The sequence below is a fragment of the Rhipicephalus microplus genome, chromosome X (genome assembly GCF_043290135.1).
Source record: "Rhipicephalus microplus isolate Deutch F79 chromosome X, USDA_Rmic, whole genome shotgun sequence".
In the NCBI taxonomy this organism is placed as follows: Eukaryota; Metazoa; Arthropoda; class Arachnida; order Ixodida; family Ixodidae; genus Rhipicephalus; species Rhipicephalus microplus.
Window position 1 is genome coordinate 37,587,351 of NC_134710.1, and position 19,540 is coordinate 37,606,890.

Consider the following 19,540-nt stretch of genomic DNA (forward strand, 5'->3'; position numbering starts at 1 on the left):
CTCAGGCTTAGCGAGTCACAGAGCCGCGTCTACGTCGCCTGCTCCCGTGTAGCGCACCGCTCCATACGCGCTCAAGCATTTAGCACGGCAAGGCAAAACAGTGTTCGATATTAACAGCAATACACTACTTTATTTCTTTTTGAGGCACCCCAAATAACAGTACAACGTCCGTTTCCGGAACGCGGAGAGCAAAGGTTCCCACACACGGATGATCACCAAAAAGGGGAGGCCGCGAACATATCGCAGCTGCCAATGGCGAGCTTTGACACGCCAGTCAAGAAACTATCCTTCGCGACTATGCTGCGCACTCTCGCGATGACCACTGGGGCTGGTCGCGATAGTTAGAACAAATCTCGTAGGCATAGGCCTCCGGCAAGTGCGGACGGCGAAGCTACGTCAAGCATTAGGCACCACTGTTTGGCTTACTGTACGGAACTGGAGCTAACACACAAGTAAACACGCCCGCCGAGGATGCCTAGGCACCAAGGCAGCCTACAGTCCGGCAATTCCCAAGGGGGACACGAACGAAGAAAAACACGTGCTTACCAACACATTCAAGGATAGAGAGACCCTTGTGGGCGTGCACGTGACTAAGTCCAATTGGCTCTCGCAGCCCCGAGCTCACGTGCCACACCTGCGCGAGGCGCTATCTAAAGCCAGGCACCGTCACCAAAGCCCGGGAGAAGAACCCAAAGGGAAGCAGCTCAAGGAAGCTTTGAAAGACGTTGGCTTTACCCTCCTCGACATGCCAGACCAATACACAAGGATTGGCGACGCGAAGCAGAATAATACATCGCCGGACCTAATAAGGGTTAGGCACCTACCAAAAGGTACGCACTGGGACATACAGACTGACAATATTAGCAGCGACCGCTTACCAATTGTGATTGTCTGGGGCGAAATTTTTTCTGTGTCAAAGAAGGGTTCCTTTATCGACTGGGACAAGCATCGGTCTTATATGAATGGATGCCCTGAAACAGCCTTCCTTGATGAACTTACAAAACACATATGAGAAGTGACAATAAAGGCAGGTAAAACCTACAATTAAGTTCCTCAAAAGCCTGTGCCCGATAGGCATCTACTTAACTTCTGGGAGGCGTGTATCGCTGCTTTGCATGCATGCAGGACTGAAAAAACAGCTCGCAATCTTTGAAGCTTAAACTTCTTACGAGACAGGCATGAAAGTACGCGAGCAAGCTATGTAGGCAACAGTGGCGGGATTGTTGCAACCAACTCCACGGTCGGATAAATAATCAAAGGCTATGAAACATTGTAAAATCACTGGAAGGCCGGGGAAAAACTTCAACAGCCGCTGAAAATTTTTGCCTGGCTTCCCATTCATCAGTGCCAGCTACCGCCAATACGTGCGCCAACACATTTTTTCCAGAACTGGCAAGGCATTCGGAGTATCCAAAGTAGCCCGAGGAAAAAACAAAGCAACGACATAATAGATGCTCGTTTCACAATCCAAGAACTTATGATAGCACTAAAAAAATCAAATAGTAAAACAGCTTCGAACCCTGATATGATTAGGTACAAACAATTACAGCAACTGACAGATAACCAACAAATCCCCATTTTTTTCCTCATCAATCAAGTATGGGAAGATAGCAATCTCCGTAAAGAGTGGGAACATTCATATGTTATACCACTGCCAAAACCGAACCAATCTCCGACGACTGCATGTAACCTTTAGCCCATTTAATTAACTTCAGTAAATGAAAACGTGATGGAGCAAATGGTTAAAAAACATCTCACATGGATGCTAGAAAGTGGGGAGCACTATCATTGGACCCAAACTGGCTTCAGACCCCACCTGTGTACGCAGGACACACTCCGGCGCCTATATGAGAATGTACTAAGACCCCTCACCATAATGGCCAAGCACTATCGTAAGTATTGATGTAAAGAAGGCTTCCGACTTTGTGCCCTATGATACTACACTTTGAGCGCTGTCAGAACTGCTTGTTGGTAGAAGGCTGTACAATTATGTTTAGAGTTTTCTGCGAAACAGGACCTTTTTATAAAAATAGGCTCTCTTACCAGTCAATCATACACCAACAAAATAGGAGTTCCACAGGGAGCTGTTATCTCTTCAACACTGCTCAACATAACAATGTGTCCACTTGCCTTTCTTCGGTCTCGGCGGAAATCTATGCAGATGATGTTACAATATGGTCTAACGTGCGAGACATCTCTACACAACAGCAGCAACTTCTGAACGCAATCGATGTTATCACCACCAGAGAAAACCGAGTTAGTAGCTGTTCTCAAACCCACAAACCACAGCAAGCAGAAATTTACCGTATTTACTAGCGTAATGAACCCCCCCCCCCCCCCCTGGTTCTTATAAAGAAAATTTTTTTAATGTATCTGCTGATTGATTGATTGAAACTTAATTTTTGTCCTGAGAAGACACAGGGGAGACCCCGGGCCACCCGGCTAATCCCACGTAGGAACCGTAAAGCCGAGCTTGGCGGCCCGTTCACGGGCACTCTGGACAGCCAGGGTTTGATTCTTAAGTTCGGGGCTGCGTAAGAGTCGCTGAGGGCGGGGCCGATGGCTTCACATTCCCACAATTCTTTGTTTCATTTCGACATAATAGCCAGTGCCATCAAAAAACGAAACAATGTTAATTCAAGCCATTATATCAGAAAATAACAATGCAATAAAAGTCAAAACAAGGTTTGGTAACCATGCTAAACAGTTGTGAGCAGCGCGAGCGTGGACGACATCAATCAAAATTTGAAAGTCTCGTCTTTTGCGGCAAAGCGCCATCTGTCAAATGCAGGAGAAATCTCTTTGCTGATAGCATGGCCTTCGAGATTGCGGCGCACGGCGCGTTTCTCTCCGGCCATCTCAATCGCACAGAGAACGAGTTTCCAGAGGGGGGCGTGGCCCCCTCTTTTCTCCGCACCGGGGCCCTCTTTCTTTTGGTCGAAAAGGCTGTCGCGCTGTTGACGAAGCTTTTATGTGGCAAGAAAAAAATGGTTTTGCGCTTTTATATAGCTTTGTGTTAGTTTGGAAATGTCGGGTCAAGGAGAATGAGAGGCAAAGTCAATGCTTACGCATTTTATTTTCAAATGAATTTTTATTTTCCTGTAGATTGACCCCGCCCATATTAGAGCAGCTGAAATGCGATGCCTCTGCAAGAGATCCGCATGTGCTCGAAACTTCAAAGTTCGCGGGCTGTATAGAAGGGGGGAGGGGGCACCGGCGAAGAAGAAAGTAAAATAGGAGCCCGATTCGCAGGCGAGGTCAGGCGACTGCAGCGTTCTACGTACATGGATTACTTTTTACACTCGTTGCTCTCATTCAACTAGCGCTGCTTTTCATTGTAACGCTGTTCCGAGAATTCTTGCAGACGACCTAATGTGATCACAGCTGCGCCACGACGTGGTTTTCTTAGAAGCGCTCTTCGCTTCTTAGGCTGGCACGCCGGCCATCCAGCCGTGCTCGCCACAACTGGTCTTCCCTATAGATGAGGAACGTTCAGTGGGACTTGTCAACTACAAGCAAAACGCTGTTCGGCGCCCGAGGGATAAATAAACAAAATCACAGCATATGCACGAAGTGAATGATTAGTGGGGAAAAGCGTCCATCCATCCATCCATCCATCCATCCATCCATCCATCCATGCATTCATTCGTCCATGCGTCCGTCGACTCCTATCACACTACAGCACGCATCGGATGGCTGGACACTTTGCCCCACTCATCATATCATTCACTCCGTGGATATGCGGGCTACGCTGGATAGAAATACGACCGACCAAGTGATGCTATAAAAAGCATTCATAAAAGCAATAAAACCGTCGCGCTATGCGTTGCAACTGCGATTACGTCAGCGTGCCTGTAATAATTCTCTTAACAGCGTCCAATCTAAATCAGGGGTAGTTCCACAAAAGAAACAAGAAAGTGACCCAATTATTTGCATGTAACCCGTGAGCGCAGAATGCGACATTCTGATTTCGCTTGCGGATTGAGCTGTCTGTTTTTATTAAATGTGGAGCATTTTATAATCGCACCTACTCGCCCGCATCAGTGGCGCCGTTGACACCACCACTGCGCATGCTGGCATCTCATGCCCAAGTTTTTTTTTTTCCTATCTAATGTGCAGGAGGGCACACATCAGTATGACATATTCCTGAAATTAAATGGAAGAAACAAGACCAGACGTCACTTTCTTTAACAGGAAAAACTACAGCATTAACATAGCATTAATTGTATAAACTGTAACCAGACGGCAGCTTAATAAATCGCTACATTGAATCAAACATTCATTTTGACTTCAAATCCAAAATTTTCTCTCTTCTATGCAGAATGCCAGCGACGCATGCACGCAAGGTAATTATGCAAACGCCGCAGCATGAGCACGGAATAACACCCGCTGGAGGCGAACGATTGCTGAATAGACCAAACTCTGCGTTCAGCATCAGTAACCGTCTTGCTCTCTCCTCGCAATGTTCCAATGCCGTAAAGTCTGGCGTGAAAGCCGCGCTCCCAAGGTGTACAACGCTTCGCACTTGCCCGTGAGGCTTCCCCAGTTTCTCTTTCTAACTACCCCCCGTCGCACCGCAGGAGACAGGGAGGGGGTCTACACTGAACGTCACTGGCTTTGCGACGACCACGGGCTGGTTACAGGTGCGCTTTGGTCGCTTATGGTCACCCATTCGCACTGCGAGTTCTAGGGTGTTCAGTGGATATGTTGGGGAATGTAAGAACGAACATCGAAATGTTTTGCTTGTTGGAGAAGAACGCCGCACGCGTTCAGAGTCTTGTGTATCTGGTATGAAACACTGTGCGTTATATGGCAGTGAAAATTCACACTTTTTATTCTTCAGTAGTCTACCTCGGTGAATACTTAGTTTTCTGAAAGACGCCGTTCGGCCGCATGTACGACTCTTTGATTTGGATGCAGTCAAGATTGCTGCAAGTGAACACGATACTGATATTGCCATTGTGCTGCCAAAACATAAAAGACAGATGACGAAAAAAGGGGATGATGATAACTCAAGCACTTTTACTGTGAAGGACGTGGGGAGTAAATGTAGGTTGGCTAATCATAGCTTTTCAATATATTCAGGCAAAATTGCTTATCGCAATAAGTGGCACGATCATGGCACTTAATTATCAAGAGCACAAGTTGCCACCTGATAAATATTGGTACACAATAAAGTAGTACATAATACAATCTCTTACGATAGAAGGGCAATGCAATTCAAAGACAATGATTAGCCCAGTTTTCACCCATATATGCCCCTCAAGAAAGGGAGAATGCTACAATGCCTCTGTCACAGACGAAATATTACCTCCTTGCAATGATCTATATACAGCACAAGCATACAGCCCAAAGAGCACATTAAGATACTAGGCATAATATACCAAAAAAAATATCAAGTCCACTGAATGGGTAGAAAAAGCGCTTTGCATGATGAAACATACAACAAGAAAGCTGCAAAAGTTGGCAAATTGTAGCCGGGGCCTATTCGAGGGCCTAATTAAAAGACTTGTACAAGCACTGGTCCACTCAAGGGACTACCCTTCCTGCCAATGACACCGACCCACCTTGACAAACCTGAATGCATCAACAAAACATGCGTTTGCATCGCCACAGAACTACCAAAGCACACCAAAGTCGAAGACTTGTACAGGTGTACTCCTTCCGTTAGGCGACTACGTAAAGCCTGCACTGCAAGTTCAAAATGAGCGCCTCAAGCTAACCTGTGTGAAAAGAGCCATCACAAACGAGCTAGGTATAAGCAACCAAGAGCTGCCTCAAATTCTACCCAACATTCCAGCATGAAAAGATATTACCGTGACAGACGATTGGCCACTTTCAAAACATATGAATGAAGTGAGGTGCTTATTATGCCCAGTGGCATATTGAGTACCTTAAGAGTATACCTGACAAAGAAGAAATCATTTACACGGATGCCTCATGCACTCTAGAAGGCCTGTTCAATACAGGGGCATTTTTCAACCCAAGAACAGAAGAAGCACCTTCATTATTTATTACTAAATCTTGCTTGCAGCCCAAAGCAGTTGAAGGGTACGCTATATCGAAAGCTCTAGCCCACTACAATCCAACAGGATCATCGCCAAAAGCTATTTACATTTTCACAGATTCGCAGCAAGTGCCTCAAATACTCCAAGCAAGAAGAAAGCTACCAGCATACGCAAGGCACACCCTGCACTATGCTGTCCAACTTCAAGAACGATCAGTCTGGGTACGAATTCCTTGGATTCCTGAACACACCAATATACCGGGCACAAGCTAGTGCCTTGCAGCATCACAGCAAGGAACGACTCGGGGATGATAGCTCGAAGCAGGCCTTAACAATGACCCAAGATGAGACCCATGAAGGCAACTACCCTGCGAAAGTTCAGCGCCGGCGACAACTAAGGCCTAATTTGGATCAAGCTACAAAACACAATGCCCCGCAACCAAGATCCACGCGCATCTAACGAGGTTGCACTCTGAACACTACAAACATGAAGCTTCACAACAATACTGGGCCCTCACAAGACATACCCGACAAAGTACAATGACCCCAACTGCAGCTACTACGATAAGCCAGCAATGATAGAGCATATCCTCTGGGAATGCCTCGTTCACCAATAGAGTCGAGCTGCTTTTATGAAAAAAGACCAACATACCCTGCCTCACCTAAAGCAAGACATCGAGGAGACTAAGGAGGTTTAAATAAATCTTGTTGGAGCTGTGGCTGCCTATACATACCAATGGAGTGCCGTGAAGCCGTGGTGGCCATCTTGCCATAGGCAAGATACGGTAGCCAAAGCGCGCCCGCCGCTTCTTTCTGCCGTGGTTTTCAACGGTTATGGAGGGTATTAAGTGGTAAAGTGTCAAGAATAAGAAGTCAAACGGCAAACAAGAATACAGTAGAGCGTATTCTGTTTCTTTAAGCGTTTTCCTTAGAAGCGTGCACACCAACAAAACTTTCTCGGCATTCATTTTCTTGTTTGCTTTATTCTTCATGAAATGGAATTATGCGTAAGTAGATCTCCACTACTTTCTTAATGTGAAATATAAAAGTGGGTGTCCCAAACTTCACCTGTTCAAAGGATATGCTCACTGAAAAAATGAATGCCCTCCCCCCTCCCCTACTTTCAGAAATTGGCTTTTGATTTTTAATCCCTTTTATTTTGGCTTGAGGATAAAGCCTTGCTCTTTCGGTTCACTACAATTTCTCTGCAGTAAAATTTTCTTCTCGAGCGGCTTTAGCTCCCCTTAGGAAACATGAACCTTTTTTTTTTTTTAAGAGCTGCCGTGTAGCCAATGCAACTCTCGCATCTTCAAGTTGAATACAAATAACGGCTCTAGTTTCCCTCAGTTATGGTCCTCTTCTTTGAAGTTAGTTGCACCACAAATATTGCACAGTTCAGACACTGGTTTTTTCTCGCTGTACTTCAAATAACAAAATAAAAGACACGAATGTAAAAAAGATAGACAGGTCCCTGTGTGTTGCTTAAACAATGTTAACTACCCTCGTGGTAGCGAATTAAACTTCTAATTACCACAACTAAGAAGCAGGGGCATAGCCAGGGATTGGTACACCGTGCCCTCCCCCCCTCCTCTGTCCTCCCGAATTTTTTTCACTACGGCATAGGAAGCAACAGATGGTAATTTCAAGGGACAATATTTTAAGGGGCACTGCAAACAAAGAAATGCCACCCCCCCCCCCCAAATCCAAAAAAAAATTTTGCCTAGGCAAGATGCATGACCGGGCTAGTTGGTGAAGATCCCTAATAGCTCACAGCGCACTCATTTCATCTGTGTCATACACTCTGAGCCATTCTGGCTACGCCCCTGCCAGTAATCAAAAACGAAATGTCAGAGACGCCTATTTAATTTCAACGAATAGCTAACTGTGTGTTATTTTCCCACTCGCTTACCGCTCTAGTGGTATCAACAAGCACAAGGATGTGTATCAGTACACATTGCAGGTGTTTTAAGGGGAGATGCTACTCGAAGACTTTTTTTTTAATATTCACCCAAGAGCAATGAAACTTGAGCTGATTATGGAAGTTTTTATGCTGATCTGAAATATATAATTAGCTTTCTTGCAAGTTGCATACTTTTAGCTCTGCAACATGACAAAGTGAAAACCTTATCCCTTTTGCCCTCCCTTTTTTCATCCCTAAACTTCCGTAATTTTTTACCATTCATAGTTCATAATGTTTCAAATAAATGCACATAACTATTTAGGAAGCATATACAAAATATCTAACAGGCATGAAAAATAAGACGTAAAAAATCCATATTTCACCTACCCTAGTAAAGGTTTACATACATTTCTTTCTATTATACAATACCATATTGAAATTTAAGCTACATATTTGTATTTGTCATACTTTCGAAAATATTTGGGCAAAATTTCATACTGATCCGAGCAATAGAAGTGCCCGAAAAGGGAGGGGCACATTGAAAAAAATGGCAAAACTTGTGTTTTGAGAAAAACGAGCTTTAAAGTTAAAATTGAGTTTTTATTTATGAAAGATATCATTAAATCTGATGAAGTTCACACACCAAAAAGAAAAATTTTTTTTGTAGTGGCCACTGCCACTAAATTACGCCAGCACCATGAGTTGGTCCCTCTCGGCTTTTTAGAGTTGACTCCTCACAGACATTTCACTCACAGACAGGGCCATGAAACGCTTGCAAAACTCCATCTGGCAGAGCGTTGTGCCAACTTCAAGCTAGGTATAAGTTCGACAAAACTGCGAAATCTAAACTAAGCCCAGTGTCATGCTATTTTGCAGCTATGTTTGTGCCACATACCGTCGTACATAATGGCAATGTTGTCCCTGCTAAGTTCCCTGACTGCGAGCTCTTTCGATCTCGCAAGATTGGCGCTGACATCATCCATTGCCGCATCATGAACTTTCTGGCTGACGAGTGTGAATGACTTTTGATGCATTGGCTTTTGCAAGCCAACAACTGCTGCAAATCGGACCAGCTGCTCGTAGCTTATTCCTACAGAGCCCGCCGCACGTTGGGCTTTCACTTGCGAGCAATAGCTTTTTTCATTCATAACGGCTATAATTACATGAGAAAAGCATTGTTCAGCTGCGCTGCTCGACAAGAGATGGACCCCGCAAATAGGCTTCATAGCACATACAGGCACGCAGCGGCTAATGGCAGTCCCCGATCTGTACCACGTGACAAGCCAGTCGCGGTGTTCGAAAAACACGTAGAAGTGTGCTTTTTCTTATTATTTCTTGCGTTGCATCAGCGAGGGAAATTTGTTATTTGAAGAGTGAGGCTGACTTTTCATTTTTCAGCTCATGTGATCAACAATGGCAAGCGGCGGCACATTATTGGCGGCAAGGTGCTCGAAGACTGCACACTTTGGAACAGGCACCTTGTGCTCTTTAGCTGCAATTTTAAAGCATTTCCAGTGAAGTCTCGACCTGTATTTTTTTTTTCCATAATAGTAGAGGTACTAATCTTATCAAAACAGGCAAAAATAAAAAATCGGTAATTTTGAAAAGAACTTGCGTTTTTCAACTCGCATCTCCCCTTAAAAATGCGTCCAGCCCAGCCGTACAACTTGCGGGTCACAGTCCAGTCCGGTTGTAACACTTCGACAAGTGCCTCTAACACTTGTGATAGCTGTATTTTCGCTAGCAATTATCCAGTCATCTAATGACAAGTGTTCAACAGCACACCCCGATGTGCTTCAAATTCAAACATTTGGGTCCTTAAGAAACCAGTTAGGAAAAAAAGAATGACCACGAAATATGTGAAGACAGGTTTACAGCTATCAGCATGCATGTGTTGCGGCATACAGTTTTCATTAAGCTTAAAATATCATACCCACAACTGAAACATTATCCCAGAATACCTTTTCGCTTGACCTATGTAGCCTTAAGAAGGGCACGATGTACCCATTACAACGTCCAGATGCTACAACACCAGTGAACATTCGAAGCATCTGTGCAGCCGCAGGCACTTGAGTTGCGGAGGTCGTGCTTTCTGCCTATGGCAAGATGGTGGCACGCGGCTTCACCTGAGGGCCGCCTCCTCCGCTCCAGCAATTATTACTTTAACCTCCTCCTTGGAGGAGACTACCAACTGAATACTTGAAGACCCACTCATCAGGGCCACGCTGAACTTTTGGTGCGTTACCTTGTGCAAGACACCACCATTCCCTGCCTAGCAATAAGAATGATTGATTGATTGATATGTGGGGTTTAACATCCCAGAACTACCATATGATTACGAGAGACGCAGTAGTGGAGGGCTCCAGAAGTTTCGACCACCTGTAGTTCTTTAACGTGCTTCCAAATATGAGCACACGGCCTACAGCATTTTCACCTGCACCGCGGCGTGGCCAGCAGCAACAAGCTGATAAGTTTGAGGTCAGCTGTGCCTTTTCTTTTAAACTTTTTTTATACCATGGTGCTAAAGCCAACAAGCGAAAGCCCACTGTAAACAGTCCAATAAAGTTTTCAAGTAATCAATCATGAAGAGCGGCTGTACGGCGTAAATGCCTGCGAAATGGTCGTGGGCCTGTTTAGTTTCAAAACTCAGCAGTGTTGCGCGGCAGCTGGAAGTGGCGCTGTTGTCACAAGAGGCTTCAGCCAGCCCAGCAACGTACGCCATATCGAGAGTGTGTGTGTGGCTATGGTTGCACTGTATTGCAGTACGCAGATGGTAGACTTTTTGCATGCTGTTGTGTTCTATGTAGCATGGATGTTTTTCGTCTGCAATGCCAACTGGTGTTTGTATGCACAAGCGGCCATAGAACTAAGAAGTGCTTGAGACACTTCTGGTCTCCACATGATCTAGCTCTCCAGGTTGCGTAGAATCGTGCTATTCCTTGTCTTTACAAAAGGCTATCAGATAAATCGTGAACTTGCAATGTGCATTTTCATACTGAAGAGATGTTAAAAACCTACGACCATGTCGTCGATGGGAAAAATGTAGAAAACAGTCACGGTAATGAAGCGGAGTCTTGTGCAGGAAAGGGTGCCTAGATTTTTCCTAACCTCCCGTGATATCTTCGAAACCGCAAAAAAGATATCAGATAGAGGAAGGATGGTTGAAGAAGAATGTTTGAAGTGCATTAAATCACCATGTGGGCTCGAAAACTGTGCGAATACAGCAAGCAGTGCACTCACTTTGAGTGACATTGAAAGTGTTCGTTCGCCGTCTGTGAGTTGGTGCAGCATGAACAGCTCTGATAAAAAACTGGCGTTTTGTGGCCTTTTGCACAATAAAGGCTGAAGAGCACGCACTAGTCATGGCAAAATGAGTCGTCGCTGAAAATGTGTCAGTGATCACGTGTTAATGCACATGGGCATGTAGAAAAGATAATTAAATCTGACACTATCACCGTACTTTCACAACTTACAGAATTGCTTGTGCACACAACTTACAGAATTGCTTGCGCACATTAACACACTGAATGTGTGCCCAGTCTGCAAAAGAGTATGCGCAGGGGCCTTCCCATATGAAGGAGAAAGCAGCTGTGAAGTACTAACCCAGAGTTCATAAACTGCATACTTAGTTAGCATGTGAACCGACCAACCTCAATGAGCTCCTTTCTGCAACTTGCGCTGGTGAGCCAGCAAAAATATTCAGTCACGGCTGAGCTTGATTGCTATAAGAGCGTGCACATGCATAACTTGGTCATGTGCTTGCGAGGGTTGATTTCTGCAAACACGCTATGCCGCATAGCCCATCTGCTCGACAACATTAAGCAATGTTTCCTAGACTTCCCACCACTTCTTGGGCACTTAACACAAATTATAATAATAATTATATTACAATATCATTATTAGGGATGCCACAGTGATGGGCTCCTGAAAATTTGACCATCTGGTGTTCTTTAATGTGCACTGGGATCGCACAGTACACAGGTGGGTCTATACCGTATCACCGCCATCGTATGCGAGTGCTGCTGCTGTGGTTTAACCCAGAACCGAATGGGCTTGTTGCATAGACATGTAAATCTGACACTATTACCGCGCCTTCACACTTGACAAAACTACGTTTGTTCCCCCACCCCACCCTTCTCTTTCTCCTCTAGGCATTCATCCCCGCGGCATTTACCCCTTCATTGCGTATCCCCTCCCTCTAACTCTCCCTTCCCATGCTCCCCCTCACAACACCGACGCACGCAGCGTCGGCTAGCGAGTTTCTTGATTGAAATAACCGACTGCTCTCACTGCACAACCGTTCACCGGCCACCCAGTATTATACAGGCCCTGGATCTAGGCCTCCAAGGTAGTGCCAGTGGGATATTTCTCCTTTGCGTTGTTTAACAATAAAAATTCGCAGTGATGTTAACTGAAAACGGACTGCGGGTATCTGTGTCCAATCGGAATCTTCTGTCAGTAGGAAACACCGGTCCATCACTGGTTCCTTTTAGTGAGAGATGGTGTCATTTTTCCTTGCCATTTCGCTCCAACATATTAGAAAAATAGTCGAGAATTATCAAAAAAATTATTTGATTCAATTTGCACTCACACTTCCATATTCGAATACAGTTTGCGCCCAAAATATTGCTATTCGCCCAGCTCTAATAATTACAAGACCAGTGTGGTGCACGGTACTGGGAGGCTGGCACGCTGCACAACGTACACTCGACGCTGGCGCACGGCACACCTTTGGGCCAAAATAGGGCTTTTAAATTGCTTTTCGGAATTCTGGTCAGAGCCAGATCATAATTCTGACTAAAACACAAGCACTGCAACAAAAAACATGAGTGGGTGAGGCTCGAATTGACCCTGTCTATGCATACGGTAATGTGAAGCTGACACGCTACCTTTACACAACATTTCAAACACTGAGCGTGAGGTTTTTACTTTATACCTGATACCAATAGCCTGCCTTCTCATTACCTCGCAGTGCTCGCCATACCTTAATAGGAAATAGTTAATTCATTAGTTATGCATTTCCCAGGATCAGTACGCCCACCTGGCACAATATGTTGAAAAAAAATTAGCATAATCGCAGCTGTGAGCTGCAATAAATTTCCAAGCAAACTTCCATGCGGACAGGCTCAAGCGTACCAAATTTTGAATAAGATGCAGATGTAACGAAATTTGAATCAAAATGCACTTAAGTATGGTCAACATAATTGGCAATGCTTCAGAAATCACAAGCAAACAACTTATTCCATGTGTGCGATGTAGTTTCGTTTCACCCTTAAAGGGGTACTGACACAAAGTTTCGCAGCCAAGATAGCCTGTGGGATCTATTCCCATGAACATGCATATATCATCTGCAAAATATCAACAGATAATATAGCTTAGAAGGTATTTTAAAGCAATTTTGAATGTATTGACACCGCCTAAAAGAACGCGTCGAGGTCCCCCTTACTTCCCTCATGTCACCAGGCTGCAGTCAATCAGACCAGTTATGATGATGTCATAGCCACCAGTTTTGTGTTGTTGCGTTTGTCACAGCAGTCCATAATTCTCGGCAGCTGGTCGCAAGTTAGTGGCCGCGGCGCATGCGTTGAAAGTTTCGCCTTTGGCAACACTGCAGCCTCGTTTCCTATTCGAAAGGACTTTTTGATGCGAACTGTGTAGAAGTGCGTCGCAGTTCTGTGTGCAACTATTACTAGGTGGAAATATTTGCACCCAATGGTGTGTCGTTTTTTGTAGAACTCGGAAACTAAAACTAGCCGATAATGAGAAGCCTGCAATTTATTATCTGTCGCGTGCTGTAGCAAACAATGTGCCGTGCTATGACTAACAGGCCCCCAGCAACACATTGCAGCGAAAAAACATGACGCCAAAGTTTTTGTGTCAGTACCCATTTAAAATTGGATGAGGAGTATTTCAAATTACAAGCAACTTTGATGATTATACAAAAATCAGTGTGCTATAAATTTTCATGCACTACAATTTTCCATACAAATTGCACTCAAGTCAGACAAAAATATTAATTAACAAGTATTTGTTAATAAGTCTATCAATGTCATTACAATTGCAGCAAAGTATTTCCCCCTCGATAGAGTATGTGAGCAAAAATTACTGTGGCGCGACTGTCAGAATTTATATAAAACAACTGTACTATCTAAAAAAAAAAAAATACTCTGTACAGTAGACTCCTGTTAAACGAAATCTGAAGGGACCAGGAAAATGTTTCCTTTAAGAGGAGTTCCGTTTACTGAGAGATGACCAAAGTACACTATTCTAGTACCAAACCAATCATACTATAAAGAGTTGTTCCATTTAAACAGCAATTTCGTTTAAGAGAGTTTTATTTATTAGGAGTCTACAGTACAAGGTGCTGGTCACTTGGCTGCACGATTGTGGGATGTTGCTTTGTTGGTATTATAGTGGGTTATGATAATTACAAAATAATTATATTTTTTCTCAGTGCAGCACATAATATTGCAGTTTTGTAAAAAAAGAACTGAATCACAGGCTATACATAATAAGCACAGGTTACCTATAGCCTGCAAGCATTCTGTGGAATGAAAAATTCATTTGCTATTGCGGCCATTAGTAGTATGTTTAACATTCTGTCAAATGTAGGAATGTCTCAGCAAAAGTGATAATATTTAACTATTGTAGCCCACTACCAGTTTAATGAATACAAATTGAGTATGAATGAGGGTTAAATGCATACAAAGTTCAATGTCTTGCCACTTTTTCTTGACACCATTTGTTAAATTGGCAAAAACGAATTCCATGCACAAAAGCATGCGGTACCTAAAATAAACTGCAGGGGTATGATAATTTGTTGAATGATAAAAACAGCCTTACGTTTACAGTACGGTCTTGAGACCCTGTCACAACCATATTCCCACGGTAGTCAACACTGTTGATGGCTTTACTGTTGCAATTCAAACGGCGATGCACCAAAGATCCTTCCTCAGCGGACCAGATGCAAAGGCAGCCATCACTGAAGAAAAACAGCATAGGATTTCTTTCAAACTAAGGACTTCAAGTGTCTACGTGACGGAACTGTTACACTGCTACGTAGACTCAGTGAAAAATGATTGTGGCTAAATGCAAATACTTACCTTCCCCCACCGACTACCAGGTCATCTTGGCGGACAAAATGGACAACATCATGTCGAAATCCACGAAGTGACAGCAATGCATTTTCTCCAATAGTTCCATCTTCCCGTCGTTGGTATTTCAGAATAACAGATCCCTGACTGTACCATAGCACATCCCGCTCCAATTGAAGCCATGGTATGTACCTTCACACAGCAGAATACAGAAAAAAGGTTTGCTCAGGCATGTTATCCAAATGCTCCACAACACAAAGTTCATGAGTACTTCGGTAATAAAAGTGTCCAATGCACTTTTTCCAATGTCCCTTGCAGTGTACAGTTTCCAATAAATACGCTAGAAAGAACTCTGGCGCTACGGCCTATGGGGGCTGCAACACATGGCGCATCAGCAAGCATGGGATTAATGGGTAGTACACAGATTTGTCAAATCATCATTCTTCTGGCTCAAGACAATGACTGTTCATCATAAAAAGTTCTAGGGATAAGTACAATTGACATTTCGTTGTGCCTAGTGAGACGAACACTTGGGTTTACGTTTAGCTTAGCAAGATTAATTATGCTACTGGTACGACCATGCTAAACGAATACTTCCTAACATGTGAAATATAAATACAAGTTTTATTAAAATACCATTCTGGCTCTCGCAGCGAGGACGCACTGATTCAAACTTCTGATGATTCAAACTTCTGATCTTGAAGTAATGTCGAAGAAGATGTTATTTTTACTTCTGTAAGGTTTACCAGTTACGCTTTTTTTGTAGGCCTTGTAGGGAGGTAACACGATTCTTTTTATTCTGTTAGCATTACGAGCAACCTATTTGGTTACTTTTTTCAGTAATGTATACAATACTGCTGGTTTTTAAAGTAAATGAGCCAAGAAATCTCCCAGCCCAGGCAGCAGTGGTATCTTGGCAGGGTTTTGTATCTGTCGAATTCCCTTGGTGCAATATTATTGCTTCACTTGGTCCCACATGTTTTTGAAAGGTATGAACTAAACACAATATGAAAAGAAAGGGTGAATAGTAAAGTTATGAGCACTGTAAACATGTGGCATGCATGTACAAAAGTGTTTTTGTAAAAAAACTGCTGCTGGGCGCATGATTGTTGTGCTCTTTTTGCGTGACTCAGACAAGTTAATGAGTAGCTGTATGCCGCTAAAACTGTTACATTCGGAGATCTATATTTGAACACTAAGGGAATATTCGATTGCGGCTTGCACAAGATTATGCGTAAAGAATAGCGAAACGGGGCTGCGGTACCGATGCTTCTGCTCATGGTCGAATAAATTTATCATGTTCAGATTATTATGAAACCTTTCAATGATTTACGTCTCTAAGCACACCTGCAGCTCCGCCACGAAAACCGCAATATCAGTCCGTGAAATTTGATGTCGAGTCGCACTCGTTCGCCATCGCCTTTTTGAGAAGGTTTTCAGAGATGAAACTTTAAAGGGTATTGCCATGCCTTACACTAACTCACTCAAAACGATTTTACCGAAGACGCAGAACGTAATGTTTTACGGATTTTGAATACCTTCTTAAGAAAACGGGCTAACCATAAGTGGACGTAGTGAAGTCCTAATGGCGGAACTAAAAATGAAATAAGACTTCATTCTGTGTGCACACCCAGGCATTGTACAGGATGAAGTAGTTGGCAAGATCCTATGCAGTGAACATAGAATGGTAATAGCTCGTATTCACCTAGATTTAAAAATGCAAAGACAAAAACTGATATGCAAGAAACGAATTAATGAACAAGCGGTGAGAGCGAAAGTACACGAATTCAGAGTTTTGCTCCAGAAGAGATTTGAGGCACTAAACAAGGTAACTGACGTTAGCGTTGACACAATGAATGATAATCTTACTAGTATCATCAAAGAGTGAGCAATGGAAGTTGGAGTTACAATCACTGGAGAGGACACTGGCAAACTATCTCAGGAGACGAAAAATCTTAAGAGATGACAAACCATGAAAGCCTCAAATGCAACCGACAAAATAGAGCTAGTGGAGCTTTCGAAGTTAATCAATAGACGTATGCTAGCCGACGTCAAAAGGTATAACATGGAGAGAATTGAGCCAGCTGTAAAAAATGGCAGACGCCTAAAAGCTGCGAAGGCAAACTTGTGCATAGGTAAAAATCGGATGTATGCATTGAGGAACAAGGAAGGCAACGTCATAACTAATATGGATAGGAGAGTCTAGGTGGCATAGGAGTTCTACAGAGAAATATACAGAAGCCAAAACAACACTGCCACTGACCGGGCCGCCCACGTCACGCATCTACATCAACTCATGAACGCATAGCGCAGTGGGGGTCGTGCGGGGACCCTGGGCCGTACGTGCCCAAATCCCTTGGTCAAAGTTTTTACCACCACAACCACCAGGACGATATCATGAGGGACAATAATAGTCCAGAGGAGTTCGACATCCTACGAGTAATGACAGAAGAAGTAAGGAAAGCCCTAGAAGGAATGCAAAAGGCAAAGCCACTATTGAAGAAAGGTAACAACGGACCTCCCGATAAATGGCGGAGAAATTGTATTAGAAAAAGTGGTCACCTTATATACGAAGTGTCTCTTGACGGGAAGGGTACCAGAATCTTGGAAGAACGCCTAACATGATCTTAATCCACAAGGGGACGCCAAGGACTTGAAAAATTACAGGCAAATCAGCTCTGTCCGTTCTCTACAAACTATTTAGAAAAACAATAGCTAATAGAATTAAGGCAACATTAGAGTTCAATCAACCAAACCACCAAGCAGGATTTTGTACTCCACAATAAACCATATTCATATGTGGAAACGTCTTAACATGTACCAAACATACATAGCAAAATCTCAACTGTCTAAATTAAAACACAACCTATGCTTGGACTAAAATAGTCGTCATGGACACTAAATCAAATATGTCAGAAAACACCAAAGTTTCAAAACACAAAGTTGCAACTGGCTCCCTACTCACAAGTGATAAGTTGACCAAGTGTGTCATACAGGCGATGGCTATTTTGGTTCGTAAACACAGAGCCACGTTGAGATGCATATCAGGTTCAAGGCAGTTAGGTGCACGTTCGAAAGCGAGTCACGCCCGTATTCAGAAACGCTGCTCGACTTGAATTCACCACTACCTTCAATGCAGCACAAACGCGCTGTCTTTAGGCGGTGACAAGGCAGCACAAACGCGTTTCAAACGCGCTGCATTGAAGGCGGTTTCAAGTCAAGTCAAGGAGCGTTTCTGAATACGCAACCCCCGTATTCAGAAACACTCCTTCAGTTGACTTGAAACCGTTTTTAATGCAGCGCGTTCGAAACACGTTTGTGCTGCCGTATCACAGCCTAAAGACAGCGCGTTCGAGACGCGTTTGTGCTGCATTGAAGGTAGTGGCGAATTCAAGTCGAGCAGCGTTTCTGAATACGGGGGCTTTACAGCTTAAAAGCTGTGCAGATTACAGGTGGCGTCTTGTAATAAACCTGCAAGTAGCACTACACATGAAAACTCGGTAAAGAAATCCCGGATATGTATTCGAGATTGCTTTGACAAGATAACGAGGATGCTCCACAAATTCTGAAGCATGCTACAACAAACTAAGCGGCAAATGAATATGAACACATCACTTACAATACACGGTGCTTCAGCAGTGCCATCTCATCATAGCGCCCAGTCTGCCAACGGACTGATTGCCAGATTTTCTCCTCCGCCTCCAGCAAACGCATCGACCTAAACGAAAACACGGTGCAGCGATCTAAGTTGTGACGAAGCCGCTACAAACTTCCTACCTGCAAAACGCACGCTTTAAAACGCCGCATGCATGCAGCAACAAATAAATTTGATGAAATATTTTTTGCTTCTACCATCTTTGGTCGCGAAGCATTGAAAGACGAAAAAGAAAAACAAGAAAAAAACATGCCAGCGTACAAGCTGCGTAGAAACGCGTCGCGTAGTCGTTCGCACAGGACTACTCGCGAGGGTAGACTCACCGCCGCAGCATGCGCGGATCGCGTTGGTTTGTGGCGACAATGTTCTTGCTTTTTCGGGTCCAGACGTAGCTTTGCTTGAGCAAACTGTTGAAGCGCTTACATACGCAGCTAAGTCGGCCCAGAGTCCAGACATCGCAGTAGGAGAATATGACATCGAGTACTTCAGGAGGGAGCAATGCTAACGTGCCGTCCGACATGATGCAACGCTGTTGAACAAATGAAACGCTCGAGCGCACGAGACGGTTTAGCGCGCGATGACGTCGTTCCAAGGTGATGTTCTGTGATTTTCATCTTCTTGCGGACTTGACGGGAAACGATTTCTATAGGAATGTTACATCTTCAAAACTCCGAATTGCGCGTACGTGCGTGCACTCCACGGGCCTTCGGCGACTGCTGGGATGACTTCTCGTTTGCCAACACGACGTCAACCTTGAAGTCGACGACGTCTTCGACGGAGACTTCGTTTATTACTGAGTGAGAAAAAAAAAAGCATTTCAATTTCTCACTTCAAAAAAAACTTTTGTTTTACAATAAGCACTGTGTTTAAAATGCTGTGTAACG

The 19,540-nt window shown here is 43.9% G+C and overlaps 1 protein-coding gene across 3 annotated transcripts in view; it reads right to left on the bottom strand.

The window, feature by feature from the left end:
• Positions 1 to 19,454, bottom strand: part of LOC119175823 (F-box/WD repeat-containing protein 4) — a 46,496-nt gene extending 27,042 nt beyond the window's left edge. The window contains exons 1-4 of one of the 3 annotated variants that reach the window (XM_037426817.2): positions 18,980 to 19,445; positions 18,621 to 18,719; positions 15,011 to 15,193; positions 14,751 to 14,889 (exon numbers count right to left, since the gene is read on the bottom strand). In XM_037426817.2, coding sequence (XP_037282714.1) covers positions 14,751 to 14,889; positions 15,011 to 15,193; positions 18,621 to 18,719; positions 18,980 to 19,176 — 618 coding nt within the window. In that variant the 5' untranslated portion in view covers positions 19,177 to 19,445. Of the gene's footprint in view, positions 1 to 14,750; positions 14,890 to 15,010; positions 15,194 to 18,620; positions 18,720 to 18,979 lie in introns of all 3 variants that reach the window. The other 2 variants (XM_075876241.1, XM_037426818.2) reach the window with 2 other exon arrangements.
• Between the last annotated feature and the right edge of the window lie 86 nt (positions 19,455 to 19,540).